Genomic DNA, 22404 nt, shown 5'->3' with positions numbered 1-22404 from the left:
AGCAAGTCAGACCATGTACCTTCAAGGATTCCTTCTAACATGACTTTTCATCCCATTTATGTTGCTGAGACTCTGATATCACATGTCCATGTGCACATAGATGTTCCAGTTCTGGTAATAATACCACCTCAGAGCATTGGAGCTATAGGATATCAATGTCTTCCCTTAGCCAGGCATGACTGAGATGAAAGTGGAAATACACCTTCATAAAATTTCCCCTTTCAGATTTCCATATATGAGAGCAGTGCATTTCAACTCAAGGAAGAGATTACTTACAAACCTTATGGATTTGAGTTTTTTCTTCCATAAATGCAGCTTAGAGTTGGGGGCAGGGAAGAAGGTGCAAAGATTATAGAAAGGTGAAGAGCCAGAGATGAATCATTGGGAGAACTAGAGGAGGTGAATGGAAGCTTTGCCTTTATGCAGGAGAGAAAAGCAGCATTTTTATACATGGAAAGTTACTTCCTCTGAAGTGGGTAGAATTTGTTATTTTAAAGAATGATAATCTGGAAACAGATCTCAAAATCTTGAGCCTGGGCCATACTCTATTAGAAAACTGTCTGCACTGCATGATAAACTACTACAGTATATAGATATGTATCTATTTAAATTTGGGCACCTGATTCATAAAAGAAAAATCTTAGGATAGATAAGCTTTAAGTTGGTATTCTCTTGCCACAGCTGATTATGAAAAATACCTGAGTGCCTTTACCTTAACCAGCTAACAAGAAAGCATGTTGCCTTATGATTTGCTTGGAACATGCACTTTAGTGACTTTCTGACACGTTGTGGAAGCTGAGTTGAATTTAAATTGTGTGTTGTGCTGCAGAGTCTTTTCTGTGCTGGTAACTGGAGGATGGACAAGAGGATGGAATTTGTGCTCTTTGTGCTGGTGGGCTTGTCAAGTCTTACCCAACTGCATCCTGAGCAAATCTTTTTGTTGGGGCTTTGTACTGGGGGAACTGAATTGGTGGCAGCAAGAGTAGGGAACTTATGTTGTTTTTCTTCTGTTCTTCTCCTTGTATACTGGATTTGCAGTCTGCTTGCTCTAATTTTTCTTTTCATTGCATTTCTGTGGTAGGGAAGAATAGCCTTGTTTGGATTCTGTAGAAGATTTTGTACTAGAATGACATGAGGTCAGTGCATACAGTGACAGAGAGAGAACCATGACTAATGTCACATCATGTGGGTTGTTTTCCCCCCTAGCCCTTTACAAGTAGTACAGTGTAGCATAGTATCTGTTTTAACACACTGTGTGTTGCTGGATACTTAGTGTGGCAAGAATCCTTCTGGAGATGTTCCTTCCCCTGTCTCTGACCAGCCCCAGCTCTGTTTTTCTGCCTTGCATGGATGGGCATGTTTGCTGTCAGTACCTGATGCTGGCAGAGGCTGCTTGCTTTCCTCCCCCATGTCAGAGCTCAGAGGTAGTAACTCCTTGCAATAGGCTGTAGCATGTATGGAAATGGCTTTTTATCAACCTCTTCTATCTGTGTGACATCTCCCACGATAAACACCCCCAAACAGACTGTGTTAGGATAGCTCTTGCAGTTTGATTAAATGCTGCTTGTATATGAATGTCAGTGGATTGTACTGGATTTTTTTTGCAGGGCCTTCAACCCTACTTTGCACTTAAGGGAAATGGCTCTGAAATGCAGACTTCTTAAAATTTATTTTCACTTAAGGGAAATGACTAGAAATTCAGAGGTAGATAAAACTGAGACAGGTATAAGAAGAATATTTGTAGGTTATTTGTTCTGACTGTAGTGCTGGATACTTTTGGTTTGTTCTTTTCCTGTAGAGAGAGTTAATGAGCATTTTTTTCCTTCACTCATTACAAAGTTACAGGGTTGGAGAATGGAACCATCAAAATAATAGGAAAACAACCCATGATATAAAGACAGAGACATCACAGATGAACTAGAGACAAAATCTGTTATATCTGGATGCTGTACAAGGTGTTTTCTGGAAGGAAGAAGAAAACACAGATTGGGCATTAGTTAAAAGCAGCAAAATGATTGTCATCCCCATCCCACACACCCTGTCAGTCTGAAATCAGTTCAGTCCTCCTGTTCTACTCTGGTCTGTATTTTCAGAGGTGAAAGGTATGAACGTGTGTTCCTTCAAGATATAGATCTTTGAGGGAGCACACTGTGTACTTGTGACTTGGGAGAGGACAGAAGGAGTGGGGAGCCACCTCCTGAGCTTTAACCAGGGAGGCCTTTTCCCAACCCACTGAACTAACTGCTTATGTCTGGCTCAAATGTAAGACATGAGATAGGGAAACTCCTCGTGGAGTAACCAAGGGGACAGAACAAATGTTGAACATCAGAAGTAAACAAAGCTAAGACTGCCTAGGAACCTCAGGCTCCTCCAGCAGGAGCACCCAGACTGTATCATACATCATGGGGAAGCCTGGCTGCCCATTCTGCCTCACAGCAGGTTGTTGCCAAGACTCCTGGAATGAGCAGACTGAGGTGCTGTGCCTCTCAAACTGTGAAAGTCCAGGAAAGCATGGCTGGTGCCTGTGGTGGGTCCTCCCAAATCCCTTGCTACATGCTGCAGCAGTTGGAATGACTTCATTGGATAGCTGTCTGGACAGCTGAATTTTTTTCTTCTTTTGTTACCTCTGTGGATCTGTGTCAGGAACAGTAGAATTTTGTATTGCATCTTACATGTTTGTCATTGTTATTAGAGAATGCTGTTATATAAAAAATCAATTAGAAAGCATCTGCTGAACTTTTTGCAACATGTGTTGGGCTGTGAGGTGTCGGTGCAGTTGTGGTTGGTGAAGATCCAAGTTTTCAAGCAGTGGTGTCTTGCAGAGATCCAGTGTGGCATAAGAACCTGTACCAATCAGAGTAAAACAGGAATATGGATGTGTAGCCCATCCAATTAGGTTTAAGAGTATAAAGGATGTCGTAGTATGATGCCAGACAAGGGTCTGATAGTAGAAATTTTTATTGTAGGGACCAGTAGCTGTGCATCTTCAATTAGCATACTCTGTGTTTATTGGTGGTGTTGGATAATGATACAAGAAAGAAGTTCAGTAGTACAAAACCCAGGGTTTTTTCCTTCCTTTGGAAAGGGAATGATCTTGTGGTTAAGAGTCTCTTGTGCCTTGCCAAGACCTTACTGTGTGTCCATGAGCAATCTGCATGTGCTCAGATTTTCCAAGAGAGGCCTCAGAATTTCCAACTTTGTTTCTGTATAATTTTCCAGTTAGGAATTTTTTTGTTTGTTTTTCCCCTCAATACTGCTGCTTATTAAAAGCTTCACTTGAAGTAGCAGATGCCTAGAAATGATCAAATTCAGTGCATACTGGCACTGAATTGAAGCACCCAAGATCTGTAGCTGTCTCTGAAAATATAGGCCTTAATTTCTCTGTTTGCTGATTCCTGCCAGAGGGATTGTGTATCCTGCCTTCATAAGTGTTTGAAAGGCACGGTAGGAGTGTGCAGTGGTACTGTGTGTTAGAGCAGCATGACAAAGATGCCTTGCATGTGTAGGAATTGTATTTTCATGGGGGTAGTGTCCTGAAAGTCATCAAATCAAGAGGGAAACCACATGTGGAAAAGCCTTTCTGTCAGCTGGTAAATTAAGAATAATATGGCCATACTGCTGTTGGTAGGCTTCAGTTAAAGATGATGTTGCCATTTTGCAGGTTTGTCACTGGAGCGCTCAACCAACTCAATTGCCTCACGTGCTCGACTGTGTGAAAGGGAGGAGGAAGTCATGGCTTGTTTTGAGAGGGCCTGTGTTATTGCCCAGGTATACTTGCAGGAGCTTGAGAAGGTAAGAAGAAATGTGCTTAGTGTATGGCCTGGGTGAAATTTCTAGGGGTTTCTCAGCAAAAATGAAAAAATGGAGAAATGTCAAGTGATCATAGCAAGGAGTCTGAGAACAAATTGGAAGAAGTGAGGTGTCTCAGTAAAATCATTTGCAAAACAGCAGTTTAGCTGGTCTCTACCTATTTCTTCTGAGAATGAGGTCTGGAAATAAATTCTGCCTGGGGTAAAGCACCAAATACTTTGAGATGCACAAGTTGCATCTCAAGTTTAGCCTTACTAAAGAGGAACTATGAACTTTGCATGGCAGGTGCTGGTGTGAAGGAACTCAAGGATTTACGTCCCTGCTGTATAAATTATGCACAGCAGTGGCTATTGAGATCCCTAATGAGCTGAAAGAAACCTTTTTGGGTCAGCCATAGCGGTTTAATTACCAGTACTTCACCTTCTCCAAGTGAACCTTGAGGAATCCAGATCATTAGAACCTAGGTCCTCCATCCCTGGAAGTATTCAGTGCCAGGCTGCGTGGGGCTTGGAGCTGCCAGGTATAGTGGAAGGTGTCCCTGCCCATGGACGGGGACATGGGTAGGGAGGTTGAAGCTAGATGATCTTTTAAGGTCCCTTCCAAAGCAAACCATTCTGTGATTAGTAGCAAGCAGCTGCTTAGCCACTGGTTGGTAGGATGGACACTGGGAGCCTTCCACTGAGCCATGCAGATAATAGGTGCTGCTGATTTGCTGGGCACATGCAAACCTTGCCTAGCTGAGGGCATACCACGTGCTTCCATGCCCTTCCAATGCCACACATTATGCTTGGCATCAGCAGTACTGATTGTTACAGCATTGTTATCTGTCCTGTAACTGAAAGGCCTTTGACCTTCTGACCAGATACTTCTGCTCTTCTCAGTAGCAAAGGTGTGGTTTTGTGTCAGGTTTTGTTTTTAATTGTATTGAAACAAGAAAAAATAAGCTTAGTGCACGTATAAAAATTCATTTAAAAAGCCAACTGAGAAGAGGCCTGCTCTGTTTCTCTGCAGAAAAAAAAAAAAAAAAAGTGGAATAGTCTTTAAATTGAAATGATTACTGTCCTTCCATTGTGGAAGGATGAGTTCCTGCTGGTGCTGGACACTGTAAATTTCTTTTACTGACAGCTTGGGTCTGCAAAGAAGGAAAAGGATCTGACCTGTAATTCGCTTAGAATCATAGAATCAGTAAGGTTGGAAAAAACCTCTGAATTTACTGAGGCCAGCTATTGATTCAGCACTGCCATGTTTGTCACTAAACCATGTTGCCAGGTGCCAGCACCACATGCTTTTTGAACACTTCCAAGGATGATAATTCCACCACTTTCCTGGACAGCTTGTTCCAATGCTGGACCACTCTATCAGTGAAGAAATTTTTCCTTATGTTGCAACTTGAGGCCATTTCCTCTTGTTCTATCACTTGTTACTTGGAAGGAGACTGACCCCCCCCACCTCCCTACAACCTTCTTTCACATAGTTGTCTCTGACACAAAAATGCAGGGTTGATGACAGACACAGTGGTACCAGTAAGGAAGCACAACCTGGGAAGATTTGATAGGACAAATAGAGGAAAGATTAAGATTCTTTCATCAGGACTCCTGATGGCTTGCTAACTCTTTACAAATATTTATGTTATATTGAACTAGATAAACCTACTCAAACATTGTATTGTTATTTCTGTGCAACATACTGGATCTTTGTAATTTGTGTGGTATTTCCCAAGCTGTTGGTGTTAATATGCAGCTTTCTACTTACTTTATTAAAGGTTGGAAAGGTATCAAAACTCATATTGCATGCAGAATATCTCATGGAAGACATTGTATATTTTAAAATTTATTTTATAACATTTTTGAATAGCTGATAAGTTTAATTGTTGAAGATGTTACTGGCTCACAAGAACCTGGCTAGTTCCAATAGTTACCTGTATTCCAAGATATTTCTTTTTTTTCCCCTTACAGACCTTAAACAACACACATTCAAGGAGTATCAAGGGCAGCAATGTGACTTACTCTGAGTTTGAACTTTCCTACTTTCTGGAAGCAGCTCTACAGAGCGCCTATGTGACTCAGTTAAAAAAAGGGTAGGTGGATGGAGGTATTAATAAAATTAGATAATATTGCATGTTTTGTCTCAGATGAAGACTTTGGTTTTTTTCTTATGTTCTGACTTTTGGCTGCTGGCTCACCTCAAGTCTCCTCAGTGTCCTTCCCTTTCTTCTGTTTGTGTCTCTCTGTCTTTCTTAAGAGTATTAAGAGTCGTTTCTTGTCTTGACTCAGCTCCCTGTGGAGACAAGGGGGGTTTGACTGTAGAGAGAGAGTGGAATTTACACTGCTTTGTGCCCTTAAATTTTTCAGCACCTGGTTTAGAGCTCAGTAAAATCTTACAGGTAGTTTCTATCATTTATTTGTTTGTTTGTTTGTGTAAGGTCTTAAATATGCCAATCAATCCCGCAAATCTGTGTGGTTTTACTCTGGAGAATGTATGCAGGAACAGTGCTACTCCAGGGTATTTATTATGCCTCTGAAACACAGCTCCCAGTGAACTTCAAAAGGGCAGAAGGAGTTAATATCTACAAGCCTACAATGAATTTTATGAGCCTTCAGTGAAAAACCTTCTCAAGATCAGCAGAAAAGACTCTGGACACTTCCAAAGGCCATTGGTGAGGACATGCTGTTCCCTAAACCAGGCTGTGTCTTCAAAACATAATTAACTCTGGTTATCCAATGGAGAGATTTTGTCATGTAGGAGAGTGTCTCTTCAGCATGTGTAAACAGCACTTGTAAGATTCTGTCCTTCCTTAGTCCTCTTCTTGCACCATATTATCCCATTTATTATCAAGGAGTCAGATTCTGGGTTTCTCACCACAAACTGTGTTCACAAATATTTAATTTTGTCTTTTTTTGCCTTCACCCCCAGCGAAAGATACTTTCCCTCCTTTTCTTCACTTCTTTTCCTGCTGAGTAGAATGGGAAAAGAAATCAAAAAAACAAACCAAAACCAAAAAAACCCCAAAAACCTAGGAAAAAAACTCCCAGTAAAAATCAGTTTAAATCATTCTGTAGAAAACTGATACTGTTCTTTGATTCTGCTGGAGGAGGAGCTTGCTTCTTGTTTAGGGCTTTTTTGCTACCTTTTTATCCCTGAGGATGACTTTAAATGCAACTGCGAATAGCTGCTCTTCTCCATGTGTGTAGAGCAAAGCTGTTCTCTAAGCATCTCCGTGAGATGTGCCTTCAGGTAAGCCTTGTTTTCACCTGGAGACTTACAAAAACACAAAGCTCAGATGTTGTAAAATGACCCCTTTAGTCAGGCAAGTACAAGTTTATGCATAAAGCAAAGTATGAACTTGTAAAGCATAGTCTCAGTATCTGCTTGGTGTGTGTTTTTCCCAGGTGAGCTGAGGATTGGCCAGCTGTGGCACAGTATGTGCTTTCCTAACCTTCTGCCCTTCTCAGGGCAAACAAAAAGCCCAGGTCTTGCCAGTCAGCTCATTAACTATGTAGTAAAATAAAATCCCATTTAGAACATATGGCATGGATGTCCTCCAGGCACCTTTTGAATATCAAACTCATGTTCATTTTATTCAGCAACATTGTAAATTCAGTCTTCATCAGTGATGAGTTCATTATATCTAGCAGGATATTTTGGCCATTACTGTGTTCATTATATCTAGCAGGATATTTTGGCCATTGGGAGCCCTTTGTGCTCTCTTCTCATATTATTTTAATGATAGCCTTAAAAACAAAAACCGAATCCCTAACAAACACAATCCACAAAAAATTACAGGAACACAATTTGAAGCAAAATACATGTGTGAATTAAGCCATGCTTTGATTATAAGCTGAATTGCTGCAATAGCAGCAACGTGTTCTCTGTAGCTGTCTCCTGATGAAAGAGCAATGGAGCTCCTGCAGCTGGGATGGGAGTGGAATCCCACGGGCTCCTGACCTCCAGCAGAGCAAGTGAGAAACGTCAGCCAGGGTTGCAAAGTCCGCTGGGATAAAAGGAGCCTGGTGGGACGTGGCAATTCCTCTGCCCTCGCAGCTGATACTAATGTGTGGTTTCTGCCACCAGAGGGCATAAGCAGCATTGGGATATGTTATGGGAAGGGGAGGGATATGAGAAGAAGCTTTTTAGGATGCTTCATGAGTATAGTAGATTACTCCACCTGATACTGAACAGCTCAAAGAAATGCTTTTGTTCCCCTTATTGCTTCCAGCGTGTTCAGGTAGGAAATAAGCCTTGGATGATGACTGCTCAAGCTCTCAGGGGGTAGGTCCTATCAGGTGGGATGTCCTTCCCCAGTGCTACATGTGTATAAAAGGAATAGTGAGTGTTTTATTTTTGTCTCAATGGGCAGAAGAGCTCAGGGATACAAGTGCTGTTGTTATGCTTTTGTTCCTGCTGGCAGGATCAGATATGCTCTTCTCAGAGTGTGGTCAGGGAGGCCCTTTTCTCTTGCAGTGAAAAGAAGACACCAATATAAAAGAAAGGTGCGGTCTCCCCTTCAGGTGTTGAACTGCCAGCTGTAAGGATCAGCAAGTCTTGCAGCTGTAGAAGTCACAGATGCTTTTAATGAGATGCCACATAAAAACATTGTGTTGCTGAAGATGCATTTCCTGCATTGTTTGCCATGCTGGAACCCAAGAAAGCTTTCTTTTGGTCCTCCAGTGAGGAATGTTGATGCTGTGGATGTAGAACATAGGAAGGCAGATGCTGTCATACCGTAAGAGGCAGCCAGTTGTCTTAAGGTTATCATCTCCACTAGATTTTGGGTTTTGGTTGATTTGTTTGTTTTGGTTTTTCTCTGATGCAGATGTGTGAGTATTAGGCTGATTTCTTTTTGCCTTTTCTTCTTGTGTCTATGAATGAACAGCTGTTTAAGGAGAGGATATGGTTTGTTAGAAACCTGGGTGAGGTGCAAAGATGCAAAAGGAGATCGGCAAAGGCAGCGATGCAGCTGATGTTTCTGTGCTCTGGCTACTGCTTTACTCTGGAGAGGTGATGCTGCAAGCTACCAAGAATTATCTCAAGATATTCTTTTCTGTCTGTCAGCAACTGATTGTTTTAGCAGTAAATGAGTAGGGATAAAAACAGGATCTGCTGGTGACCATGTTGTTGGGGGACTGTCTTTGCAAACCTCTGTGCCCACCATCCACTCCTTTATTGTCAGTACTTTTTTCCAGCAATTTGCATAGAAAATAGTGTACTTCTTTATTTTCTAGTATATTAACATTTTATGTAATGTTAACCAAACTGTGTGACATAACTCTGATATGACTGCTTGACTGCTTTGATTCATGGACTGGTAATTAATTTATATTGACATGGTACATGCACAAAACAAATTTTTATGCCAAGCTGGACTGACTGGACTCCAAAGTTGCTCTTTGTCACAGTTTGTGCCCATGATTGTTTGTGTTCATTTTTATTAGATTAACTGTAACTGAATCCTAAACTGCTCTTCATCATGTTTTTTTTTCAAATGGTGCTCTAACCACTACTGTGGCTAAAACTAAAACCAATGCAATTTAATGATCATGTCCTTTTCCCTTCCTGTTTTTCCTCATTTCTTTTTTCTGGCCTCTTAGCAATACAGTAGAGGCCTATGGACTCTTCCAACTCATTTAATTTCCATGATCTAATGTTCACTTACGATGCCATGACTGGAGGGAACATTACCTGGGATTTCCAGGTAGTCCTCTATCCAAGTCCTTCAGAGACTCAAGATTGTTTAGTTTCTGATCTAAGTAAGATCAAGTGTTTGCACCATGGATTGCCAGAGGCTTTATGACAACATCCTCATCCAGTCACCTCCATAGCATGTATTTCTGTTCCAAATACATACTTTTTTTTTTTGTTAATTTCTTAAGGTCCTAATTAAAAAAAAAAAAAGTCCCTTCAATTGCACATTTAGACATTTAGTATAGAAAGGGCACATATTAATGGAACAGTGAGTTCATTATTGTTATGAACAGAGCAATTCATATGCTCAAAATGAAATGTGCTCAGATGTGCTCCTGGCTTGGAACAGTGGAGTGGAAAGACAAACTCCTGTGTTTGCAGGCAGGTGTGCTCTGTCTCCTGTCACAGCTCAGTTATGTTTGATAAAGTTCAAAATACAAAAGCTGCCAAGCCAAATCCTCAGTCCTGTAGAACTGGTATTGTTGAGAGCTCAGGGAATGGAGTGGGTGCTCTTTGATAGATCCTGACCACATGGGCAGCTGTCTGGGAGGTGGTGAGTGCTGGGTGCTCCTCCTGTGCTGCCCATTTTGCACTCCTGCCTTCTGTTAAAGGTGTTGCTAAGCATTTGTCATGTGCTGCATGGTTCCAGCCCTGACTACTGACAGATGGGCAGCAATTTGCCATTTAGTCTTTCATTCACTTCAGTGTATCTGTTGTTTTTCTTCTCCCCTTCCCCCCAGCCCAGAGCAAGGTGTTTCTGCCAGGAGGCTTAACTTGTTTTATGGCCTTGTGTAAAATGTTAGACTGTAATGGTGCCTTAGTTTTCTAGGAACAAAAAACTCATTTTATCTCCTTTGGTAGGTTTTTCTTCTCGAAAGTATGTGCCAAATATGAAATTAATTGGCTTTGCAAGTGGTCACTTGTCTTCTTCCTGATGTTGGTTAATGCAATTCATTGGCACCTTATTAAGACAAATATCATTATGCTAACAAGAGACCTAAATAAATGCATTTTTGAAAATGCTGTAGAACTGTTATACTCCATAACTCTTCTGTCCAGCCTCCTAAGGAGCCCATGGAAGAATAGAAAATGCTGGTTTTCAGTAATCAGGAAGAGCAATTGGGTAGCTGAATTGTTTTGATGGGGGAATTTATTAATTATTTCTATCTGGTAGTAAATACCCTGTAGGTAGTTCCGTTGGATTTGGTCACTACTTGTGCATAAGGTCCAGAACTGCATCTTCGTGAGTATATTCTATTCTAGAACCATGAAAAAGCTCCTGATGTCTTGGCCTTGTCATTGGAGTGCTTGCTGAAGTATTTAAGTCCAACTTCAAAAAACATTCTTGACCTTTTTTCCTCTTGATAAACTCAAAGCACATTTTTTTATTTGGGAGAAAGTGGAAGGAAAAAAGGCAGCATCTGACTTTACAAGTCTTCAGTTTTTTTTCTCTTGTCTTACTTTCTTGCCTGCCTGTACACTGCCCGTGATTAGACAGGCTACAGATTACCTCACAATTTGAAACTGAGATGGGTATTGCTTGGCAGTAAGGCCATATGCATTTGCAGTCTGTGTCATGGTGACTACAAGCTTTAGGGTGGCATTTTATGTAGCCAGTGCTCATGGTAAACAGGATGACATTTTCATCTATGCACCTCCAAAATAATTACCTTTTTTTTTGTTGCTATCAAATGTTTGCTGTTGATTCTGGAGTGCAAGGAGGTTTGCAGTGCATGAAAGCAGGCACAAGTGAAATTTATACTGCTTACCTTCAAAATTTAATCAGTTTGACAGAAAAGGTTTTTATGGCTTTGTTTATAAATGAAATTTAGCTTTCGTCTGCACAGAAAATTCTCCTGGATAAGCTGAAGTGACAGTTAATGTACCAGTACAACTGCTTATTTTGTTGTCTTGTACAGCATTGCTTCTTTTCTGTTAGCTTGTATGTCTTTGGGTGGCTTTGACCCTGCAATGAATGTGCATTGAACCATTTTGCAGTTACTGTGGTGGTGGGGCCATGTCCTTAGCCTTGAACAGCTGATAGGCTGCCAGTGTGTTAACTGATATGTACAGTGCTTAATCTTTCCTCTCTGCATCTCCCTGAGTGCACAGGCACGATTAAGATAGCGTTTGGCAACTAGTCAGCTTTAATTGCTCATGGTGTATGTAAAATAATGATTTTTTTAAAAATTTGGTTTTTTTAGTCTAACCCTTTTACTGTGGGTTAAGCTGTGCTTGCAGACAGTTACTGCAACTTAGCTGCCTGATAATTAACTGTTTAAACCACTGTAATTTCATCATGTGCCTGGACCATCAGACACAAAGCATTTAAGCACCACCTAAAAAGAAATCGTCACTTAAAAGCATCACGTAAGCTCAATATAATTCAAACAAGTGCAATCTGTGTGTATGGAGAAGAGATGTGGATGCTTTTAAGGAGCAGCATCTGCTTTATAAATATGAGCTATGAAAGGCTTCCAAATGTCCCCTCTGTTCATCAAATGTGAATGTGATCTTCTCTTAGGAAGCCATCTGGAGTAGGCAATGCTGCAGTCAGTGCCTTGCTCTGTGCCATTGTCCTGTCTGTGCCTCGGAGTGACTTGTCTCACTATTGCACACTCAGTGTTAGTGATTGTTTCAAGGGTTGCTTGAACTTCAGGTGTGGTGCTGAGCTTTGGCACATCATAAAAATATTCTATCTCCATTGTGCTGATTTTTGGGGGTTTTTCATTATTTTTTTCTGTCTTCCCTATAGAAATATTGTGAAAGGAATGAGGAGTCTGCGAGAAATACTACGGACTGTAGAAACAAAAGCTACTCAGACCTTCAAAATGGTAAGGGAATGGGGAATGGGAGGGTGGGGCAGTCGGGTATGCAGGACTTCTATTAATTGGCCAGTGTTGTAGCACAAAAGTGTATTTGTCCTCACTTAATTGATTGCTGGCTTTATTTTTTTACCTTTTTTTTTCTATTTTTTTAACTTTTGGAAGTCATATGTCAAGTGATCCCCTTAATTCAAAGACCTGCCCAATTGAAACCTCCAGGCTTTCAGACCTAGGTGTGTAGGTTACTTTTGTTTGGTTTGTGTTTTGTTTTTTGTTTGGTTGTTTTGCTTTCTTGGTTTCAGTGCATTTTCTAGCCCTAGTAGAAACAGAGATGTTATTAGTTTGACAGTGCTGTGATCAGCTGAAGCTGTCTTGTTTTCTTTCTCAGTTTCAGTTTGCATGCACACCTTTCTGCATTTGCATGTAAAGGATTAAGTACTTCTGTCTCGTGGAACAAGCAGTGCTTTTTTTAGACTGACATCTTTCAATGTTCCTTCTGTAAAACCCCTCTTCAATACAGTACAGAGTGATTTTAATTGTTTTAATTTTATTTTTTTTTTTTTTTGGTCTTGGCATTCTGCTTCTTTGCATCCTTTTATCCTGAATGTCTCAGGTAAAGAAATATTTATGTGCCTGTTTATCTTCTTGGACCTTTCTGTCTCCCCTTGGAGAGATCTTGTACTGAAGTTACTCAAGAGGTGACAAGGTCAACAGCTTGCAGAGTAACAATCTTGGGAATAAAAGCTTTGCAGCTCCAAAAGCATTGATACTCTTACAGCTAAACTTGTACTTGATTCTGCTTTGTGTTTTGTGTCATTCCAGAGAACTTGGGCAGGGGAGGTGGGCGTGGGTTTGTGTAGTGTTTCTGAGACTACCGATGCATGTGGAAGCTTGTCCAGCACATTAGAAGAGATGACTTAAATAATTGTCCACTCCAATGGTTGTATCCTTTTCCAAGCTGAGATCGGGGCTCAGCAGTATTTTTGTGCTCGCCTGTTTTATCACTTTGCCGAAATGAGTCTGACCATCTGCTGCTCCTAGACTGTGACAGAACGTGGCTCAATTGCTCCTGTCCCTGTGCAACTGGGGACAGCTGTACAACACCCTGGGGGATTTGTCCCTTAGGGGAACTCTCAAGTTGGTTATTCAATAGCTTTTCCTGAGATTCTGAGATTTAGAAATTGCATTTTCATCTTCTTATTTATTTTTAAAGAGCCATCAAGAGGGCAAAGGGAGGATTGTGCTTAATTAAACAAGTTTTTCAAGCATGAAAGTAAAACACATGATTTTTTTTTTCCTCTAATTTGTGGGATCACAGTGTTCTTCAAGCATAATGATGCTTTTTTTAGCCAAAGGCAGAAATAACATTAATCAGAGTCTTGGCCTTTTCTGGTTTGTTTGGTCTTATTCAAAACAGAGTGAAGCTAATTTACACAGCTACTGTACTGTATGTTAAAATTAAAGACACTAGAAGTGTTTGTTGCTGCCTTCTGAATGGCTTACCACAAACTGTACTCCTACTTCTGTGTGAACCAGTAGAAATCTTTGTATTGCTGGCAAATTATTTTCCCTCCCCTCTAAGACTATAGGAAAAAATATAGGAGAGTTGACTCCTCAGGGTAAAACTGACAAAATAATTACACACTGAGATGATAAAATGATACTGGCTAATGTTGCAGGGCCCTAGGCTATTTTGCTCATAGTTACTTGCTATAAAAAGCATAGAAAAGCTTAGTTAGAAACAGACAGCGTTCTGTAACTTGTCAGTAGCAGGGCAGGGAAGGTCTTGGGGTTTCCAGGGAGTTGCATGTGGTGACATTTCTTTGAGACACCATGGTACACTCAGCCCACTGCCATCAATGAAGCCTCCCTTTATGATGTTTAAGGGGTGGTACTGTGGTTGTATTTTAGACTAATTCAGTGAATTCATGCGTGGTGAGGGGGTGAAAATCAGGAGCCTTGCATCAAAGCAAGTTATTTTGCTGTAATTGGGAATAGGAACTTTAATCTAAGTGTGGCTTATTTGATCCCATAGATTTTGAGGTATGACATCTATAACATATGTGTCCTGATATTTAAAAGAAAATTACTGTTGGTGGGCCCATAATACATCTCTAAGTGTACATTTCATATAAAATACATATCCAGTAGTCAGAGAAGTTGCAAAATACTATTTGCAATTATTAGGACAGAAGTGCTGAAGTGTCAGCCTGCCCTCTGTTTTGTGCAGGATTTACTTTACAGCAAAGAGTGGTGTGCTGCTTAGAATTCATAGAGGATACCACCCATTGTGATGTCTCTGAGCTTGTTTGCAGGCTCATCTATGTACAGTGCAAGAAATTATAGATTTGATGGGTATCAGGCCAGGGTAAATGCCAAAGATACTTCTGCTTAGTGAAGTTAACTTGCCTCCTTTTGGGCCCAGCTTGCCAGCTGTGCATATGAAATGGAAAGCAACTATTGAAGGGTCTTTGGCTGCTTGATGGTAAAAAAAGTACATGTGATGTTGCTGTCCCACTATAAAGTTCCTAAGCATCTTCTCTCCTCCCTCCTTTACTGCAAGAAGAAGAGAGAAGCAGTACCAAGATGAAACTATGAGTCTATAAGGGAGAGTGACATGAACAGATAAAAGGTTGATCTTTGAAAGCTAACACAAGTTGCCTCTGGTCCTGAGACTTGCATACAAAGTTCTGAGGCTGAGCACACGATGTCCTGTGTCATCCCACTCCTATATAGTAACTATTGTGAGATTCCCAGCAATCCATGTGGCAATCAGTTGTCCTTGTTCACCAAAGCATCCCTTGCTGTCAGGCCTTTTGGATAACTTTTTCCCTAGGGCATTGCAACAAGACCGTGTAAATGCAGAAGTTTGGTCTTTTCTCAGGAGGGAAGAAACTGTCCCTTTTGTAGACCTTAGCAGGTGATTTTGCTACTCCAACTTTCTGAAGAGTGGTGCTGTCACACTGGTACATCTCCTTCCCAAGGTGGAAGGAACATAGTGAGGGGTGAATCTTTTGTGTTGGAGAAGGTTTCACTGATATGTGTCTTTTTCTGTACTGGTCTCTAGACTGCAGCCAAACAGTTAGCCCAAGTACTTCTGCATTCCCTCAGTGAGGACTGTTACTGGAGCCCTTTATCTGATCCACTTCCTGAGTTCATGAACAAGGAATATCAGTCTTATGTTAGCAATCTTCTTTGTCGGAGGCCTGAGCTGTACTCAGAAGAGAAGTAAGTGTTCATTTTTATTTCAGTTCATTGGAAGGAGTGTATTTGAACACTCCTCAGTACTACTAATTATGTCACAGATTCGTGTAGTAGTTTTGTGCCTTCCTGTTTTTCAACTTCCCACTAAAAAGTCTGCTGAAAAAATAAAACCTTAAACTTTGAGTGTTTCCCTCCCACCCCAGGAAGAAGCAAGTCCAGCCAAAGGGCTGTCTTTGCTATGAAATTGAAATAATCTATTTAGGGTTCAGCATTACTCATCTAAGATATATTGCAGAGCTTTTAATTGTGTGAACCTGCAAAGACAGTATTACCTAGCAAATGAATTATGCATGCGATGTTTCAAGTTACTGCTTCTCTTGTGAAATGAGAAAGAGGCTGGCAGGATAACTCTTGATCTTCCTCAGAAAAATGTGTTCTGTCTTTCAGTGTGTACTGCCCTCAAGACAATGTAGAAGAGGCTCTTCTCCTCCTCCTAATCAGTGAATCCATGGTAAGCCAAAAATGAGTTTGTAGTATTAATAGTGCAAAGGGATATCTAGCATTTCCATGTCTCCTGGTTGGTTTTGTTTACAGAATCTTCCCTAGATAAACAGAAGCAAAGCTTCAGATGCTGAGTGCAAATGCTATCTATTATTTTATTAGTGGCACCCCCTTTTTTAAGTGGAATTTCAGTGAAGAGTTTTGGGAATTGTCAATAAGAGACATTGATTGCATTCATCATAGCTGTATGCAGGTTCTGACATCCAGATACATTGTCAGTAGACAGACATTTCCATTCATAACATCTGTGTGGATTTATGGATCAAGAATGAGAGGAAGAGGCCTTACCTAAAGCCAGGCATGATGGTGGTACCTGCTGTTTGGAATTGCAGGATGCAGTACTCTGCTTTCATGCCTTAGTCTGCAGTCGTTTGTTTTTTGACAGTTTCTGATGCAGTGATACAGGAAATCTTGTGCTATGCAGAAACATTCATAATAAGCTGCAGTGAAATTATTAGATTTCTTCTATTTATAACCTTGGTGACTTTAAAATATCCATTTTAGAGGCAGGCAGATAACTGGAAGAAAAATAATTGCATGGGGACTTTTGGTAATTTTCATGTTCTGAGAAGATGCAAATGCACAGAAAATGTGTAAGAAATATTTTCTGAAAATGTGTAAGTAATGTGTATTTTACTTTAAATACAGAGTGGTCACTTGTCCCTCAAAATGAGATTCAAAACCTTGGAACATCAACAACCTTCTTAGAAAATTTTTAATAACTTTCAGACAAATTGAAAAAAGATACTGTGGAAACTTTGGTTTTTGCTTTCTTCAGTTTTTCTTGTCTGGTTCTTCTGGCACAAGTTCTTTCCCTTTTCCACAAACTTCTATAGAAGAGGGTAATTTAATATTGTCTACTTTTAAAATTCAGGGAAAAATTGAAGAGGTGGAACCACCCCAAAATATTAAATTGACTTCAAAATCATGTACTTCTGAGTGTTGCTATGTGTTCTTCAATGCTTTCTAGATTAAACCTCTTCAGCACATCTGCTTTGTGTTTTCAAGGGTTTTTCTTTAGTCAGAAGGGCTTTTCATAATTAGAAGTGGAGACTACAGGAGTGAGGGCTTGTAGGATATCATGTGCACTTCTATTTAAATCAGAAGTACTCCTGTCAGTGAGGGCTTGTTGGGGCTGCTCCAAGCAGGAGGAGGATTGAGGTCTGGAGCAGTGACAGAACGGGCTGCTCCAGCCTTTCTGGGATTGGATTTGCTGTTATAGAGTCCATATGGAACCTCAAACTCCACAATCTTGTTCTGCTGAGGAGGAGAAAGTTATCCCTACCTAATAGCATTTAAAATGTTGAACTAACTGGTCTTGTAGCTAAATTATGGATGAAGTAGTGTGAAAATGGTATTGGTAGAAATAGGACTGCTGTGGTGAGTTCCAGGTTAAGTAAGTAAGCTTAGTATATGCTTAAATGCTGCTTCTGATATACAGGAACTTCCTGGAGGAAGATGCAAGGCACTTTGATTTGCTTCATATAAAACAAACAAGAGAAGCTCTTTTAGCAGAGCACTGTAGGAGCCACATAACTGTATTTCTGATTTTGGGGAAATGGAACATCTGAGCCTTCATCTTGCATCAGCCTTGCCACAAGTTTGTTCTAACTAAAATTCAGGACAAGTGTATAGAAATACACTTAGGAATCACATGAATGTTCTTCCTAAGTGAAGGAACAGAGGGAGCAATCTAATTTTTACATATGTTTGTAATCCATAAATACTTTCGTGTACATTTTTATTATGGTACTTAGAAAGGGAAGTTTTGTTTAACTTACGACGTGACATGTTTCCCTAACAGCATTGCTGTAGGCTAGTGAGTTTTCTCATGTACAAGTTTGTTGTTTGTTTAAAGTGTTGGTTTTTAGTTTTGTGTGTGTTTTTTTTTTTTTTCTTTAAAAAAGCAATTTATGGAAGCTCATGAAATGAGCTAACTGGAAGCAAATTTGTAATTGAGGGCTCTCCCTAATGATACAATGTTAACAGCTGAATAAAACATACTTTGCTTCCTGGAGACAATGTCAATGACAGTTGTTTCTGTGGGCCAGTAAGCAACATAGTTAGTGTTCCTGGATTTTGACTGGATTAGGTATTCTTCCAGTATTTACAATTGTGAACCCCTTAAAATGAAACAGAAGTATGCAATTACATTGGCTTCTGTGATGCTTCGGTCTGTCAGAGCAAAACTGACCAGAAAAGTGGTACTTCTCTCTGATTTTTAAAGAGACAAAAGCAGTCAGGCCGTTGTAACTCTCATGCAGGACTGTAAAGCCGAACAGCTTCTTCACATACCTGTTCCTTAGTCCTGCCACTCTAAAATTACCTTGAAGAGGGACAGAATTAGGGGAAGGAGACACAGAAAGAAATTTCAGTTTGTGGAGGGGACACAGAGTAGAGATGAACTGGGGAGGAGCATAAATCATCAGAGAACTTCTAAGTAAATGTGTACTGAAAAGGAGATGTGGTACTTTTTCAAGAATTATACACCTGGAACACCTTTGCTGCTGAAATCCACTTTGTTTTTATGTTTGACTTGCCTTCCTAAGGTGAAGCTGACATCTGCTTTGCCAGAATCTGTGTGACTTCCAAGAAGATGTTATGGGGGGGTAAAACAAACAGTTCCTGTGAAGGAGAAAGCAAGAAATTGCCTTGAGATTCTTGAAAGCCAGAGCCTATTTCTCACCAAACCTTCTCTGGCTCTTAATGGTGGACACTTCTGGCTTGTGGTTACTTATCCCTTTCCCTTGCATTGCAAGGGACTCAGTTTGCATATTCTGGTGGGGTGGAATGAGAATATATTCAAAAGAGGCAATTAACAGTTCCTTCACTATTTCACTCTGCCTTTGAGCTGAAGAATGTGAAAGGTTTTCAAATGGCCAAATAACATGGAATCCTCTTTCATGGCTCTGGAGATGTGTGGATATATTAACACTTTCACTGAAAGCTTGTAGCCTGCTTTGCCCTGGCATCTCACGAATTGCCTTCTGTGTTCTTTATGTCCTGTTAAAAATGGGAACCTATTTTCATAAGCTGAGGTATCTCAGTAAACAATGAGAAGAATCCTGGTTGTTGAGCTTGGCAAATGTTCCTTCTCTGTGCCAGCTGTTCTTTAGTCACAGCCTTTGGCTGTAGAGTTCTCATGAAGGAATCTAGTGAAACAAATCAGGCAGCCTGAAGATTGCCACAGTCAAAGCTGTTTTTATGGGTGTTTGTGGCCTCCTGGCCACTCTATCATTCCTTTTGTATAGCCTAAGTTATGGTGTGGATGGGCTGTGTTTCTGAGAGGACAAAAATGGTCTCCTTCAGACCAAGAAGGCCAGTTGGTGACAGCCTTTACAAGCTCAGGCTGTGGCAGAATGATGTGCTCCTATCACGTGTTGGAGAAACATGGCCTTGCCTGTTTTTAAACCACTGGTCCTGTCTTTTACTGTATTTAACCCATCTAAACCAGTGACACTGATTGTGAGGAGAACTAAGGACATATTGTCACTTGCTGCAGTGTGATATTTCTGCTTCACCTACCAATGGGAGCAGGACTGGTTCTGCCATCAGAGACTTTGGTGCTTTGAGCTGCAGGGTGTAGACAGAGGAGGTTTGGCATGACTAACCCTTAGCTGCAGTTTTGTTTATTTTAATAGCTATTCCCAAGAGTGTGCAGAGTTGACTGCACTGCCCTTAAAGTTAGCCAGAAGCTTCTCAGAGCGAGGAATGGAACACTTAGTATTACTTTTCTGTGTTTACTTTTGAGGTTGAAAAAGAAAAGGAAAAGTTCTTTGTTTGCATTTAGAAACCTTCCCTTCTTTAATCTGAGGTCCAACATACAGTCTGAAATGCCTTTATTCAGTGCTGGCAATGCTGGCTCTTACAACTGGGGAATTTGGCTGATGTGGTCCACCAGACAAACTAGGTAATATGGTTTATTTTTTTTTGGCTCTGTATTCATTCATACTGGAAATAAAGCTCCTTGTATCCGAAACTAATAAATTCTGTGCCTGTGTAACGAAGATTAGAAATGTCATCCGCATCTTATCTCTGATTTGAATCCCTAAAGGCGATTTGACCTTGGAGGGCCTGAGAGCATGAAACAGATGGTGAGGGGGAAGAAAGATACTGGGACTTGTCCTGTTCTTTTTACTGGTGAGAACAAACTCAGGGCTGAGAGCACGCCTTTAACAGAATCACGTTAAACCCGTGTATTTTTAAACGCAGAAATAAATAAAACCTGTTACCTCTTCAGTTCCTAGTTTTATAAAATGACGCTGTCCAATAAATGAGTTGGTGAAGAAGAATCTCTTGTTGCTTTTGTAGGCTGGTTTTTCCTTTTTCCTTTTTTTTTTATTAATGGCACCAAGCCCAGTGATGATACAACAGCTGGATGACCATCATGCCTATTTTACTGAGGGCCATTGGACTGTGGCAGCTGAGAGAAACAACTGGGGGCAGGGTTGCCTGCTCTGTTGGTTCCTGCCAAATCACACTTGTGCATTTAGAGTAGCAAATCTGGCTGTCTCTTAACCGGTTTGCAAGGCAAAGCTATGTGTTTGGGACCTGCAAAGATGGACTGCAGAATGTTTCTAGTGGGAAATACACTACCTCTGCTAATTACCTCTTGAATAAATGTTTCTAATGTGAGTTGCTAGAGAGCAGGGTATGAGATCTTTTTTCCTTCTGGTTTGCAAGTAAGTCTTGTTTCCAAACTTGCAAGGAGGATGTAAATTCTTGGAAGATAGCTTTCAAATCCAGATAACTGTTAGCAAATGGATGACTTTGTTACCCAAGATAATATCCATAAACAAATTTGTTTACTTTCTGCTTCTCTGTCTTCATTTTGTGTAGGGTTGTGTGGCTGTTTTGGATGGGGCTGTATGTCTGTCTTACTTTCAGTGATGTTTCCAGAATTAGTTCTGCTACAGTACAAGGTGTTAGAATGCACCTGAAACATGTAAAATATATCTATGTGGTCATATTTAATAGGCAATTATAAGGGGCTGTTTTGATGAATTGACATCTGAATTGGACCCCAGTAACTTCTGGTCTGTTGCTTACCAGAAATGAGACAGATGCCATGTGGTTCACAAGGGGATAAGTTTTCATTTGCTGTGCTTCTGGTCTGAAGTGGAATGAGTTGTACTATATCTGAGAGGAGTTTTGTGAGTTCCTGGGGCATGGTTTGTCCTCCCTGTTCTACCCACATGCCATTTTCACAGCAGCTGTGCAGTCAACCCTTAATATTTTCTTTGCATATGTTAGTGAGGGAAACCTTCAGGTGCTGTGTAGAGATGATCAGTAACTTAGGCAAAAAGTCTGTAGCCTCTTGCATTGCACAGGTTCTTGCCATTGTGAAGACTTAATTTATTTTATTGGCAGTACAGGCAAAACAGCCAGAAGGGAGACCCAAAGGATATAGGCTAAATATTCCCCAGCTCTTAGCAGAAAAGGCATCAATTGCATGATTTCAAAGGGCTGTTGTCAATCTTACACACACGGCATTTGTTTTTCTCTCTTAATGGTAGTATTGAATCACACCAATTACATTATTACAGTACACTGTGTAAAACATGCTGCTGTTCTGTATAGATGGGTTGCAGTGGATCTGGCAATTATGTCTATTATGAAAAGACACAAGTTGAACATTCGAATGCCCATGAATTAGGGGGCAGGCAGCAGGCACTCATTAAAGATTTTAATTGCTTTCTTTTTCTTCTTTGGAAAAAAGCAGGGGAAGCCACATTTCAAAGTGAGCAATTAAAGGATACTTCATAGCTAATTGCTGTGAGAAGGGGCTGCTACATGGAATATACTCTATTGTAATTCATATGATTACTTGACGTTTTATTAAGAAACACATCTTTGTACCATGGTAAATTTAATTTTCTGCAGTGTAACTGTGTGCGTAATAACCGCTGAAGTAATGGCTGTTTGGATTTGCTGTGGCTCTTTTCCTTCCTTCCTGAAATAAACAAGCCATAAATAAATATCACTGATGTACAGCAAATCCTCTGTGGATGGGGGGGTTTATCTGGTTTGCAGGTGAGTGTCCTGTGTGTGTGGGTAGGAAGGCCCAAGCTGTGTGCAGCTCAGCACAGCGGCTGCTCGGAAAGGCAGAGCCAGCACAGGTCTCAAAGTCCCCTTTGGTGGCATTGCTGTGTTTGGAGCCAAAAGAGCGAAAAGCCCTGCTGACCCCAGGCTCTGTGCCCTGTCAGGTTCAGAGACACCACAGGGCCTGAATGCTGGGTTAGCTCAGGGCTGCCAGCCTGGGCTGGAGCCCCTTGGGGGTGTGTGGCCTGCAGACGGGCTGTGCCACTGGGCTGTGGAAAGA

At 40.7% G+C, this 22404-nt stretch overlaps 1 protein-coding gene across 3 annotated transcripts in view; it reads left to right on the top strand.

Annotated features, from left to right (window-relative positions):
• Positions 1-22404, top strand: part of TTC7A (tetratricopeptide repeat domain 7A) — a 168262-nt gene that overhangs the window by 17209 nt on the left and 128649 nt on the right. For all 3 annotated transcript variants that reach the window (XR_010027142.1, XM_063152044.1, XM_063152045.1), the window contains 5 exons: positions 3662-3792; positions 5766-5887; positions 12248-12326; positions 15385-15545; positions 15969-16032. Coding sequence is in view for 2 of the 3 variants with exons in the window: in XM_063152044.1 (XP_063008114.1) it covers positions 3662-3792; positions 5766-5887; positions 12248-12326; positions 15385-15545; positions 15969-16032 (557 nt within the window). In the remaining variant the exon portion in view is untranslated. The remainder of the gene's footprint in view (positions 1-3661; positions 3793-5765; positions 5888-12247; positions 12327-15384; positions 15546-15968; positions 16033-22404) is intronic.

Source organism: Melospiza melodia, chromosome 3 (genome assembly GCF_035770615.1).
Source record: "Melospiza melodia melodia isolate bMelMel2 chromosome 3, bMelMel2.pri, whole genome shotgun sequence".
Classification (NCBI taxonomy): Eukaryota; Metazoa; Chordata; class Aves; order Passeriformes; family Passerellidae; genus Melospiza; species Melospiza melodia.
This window is presented reverse-complemented; position numbering and strand designations above follow the sequence as displayed.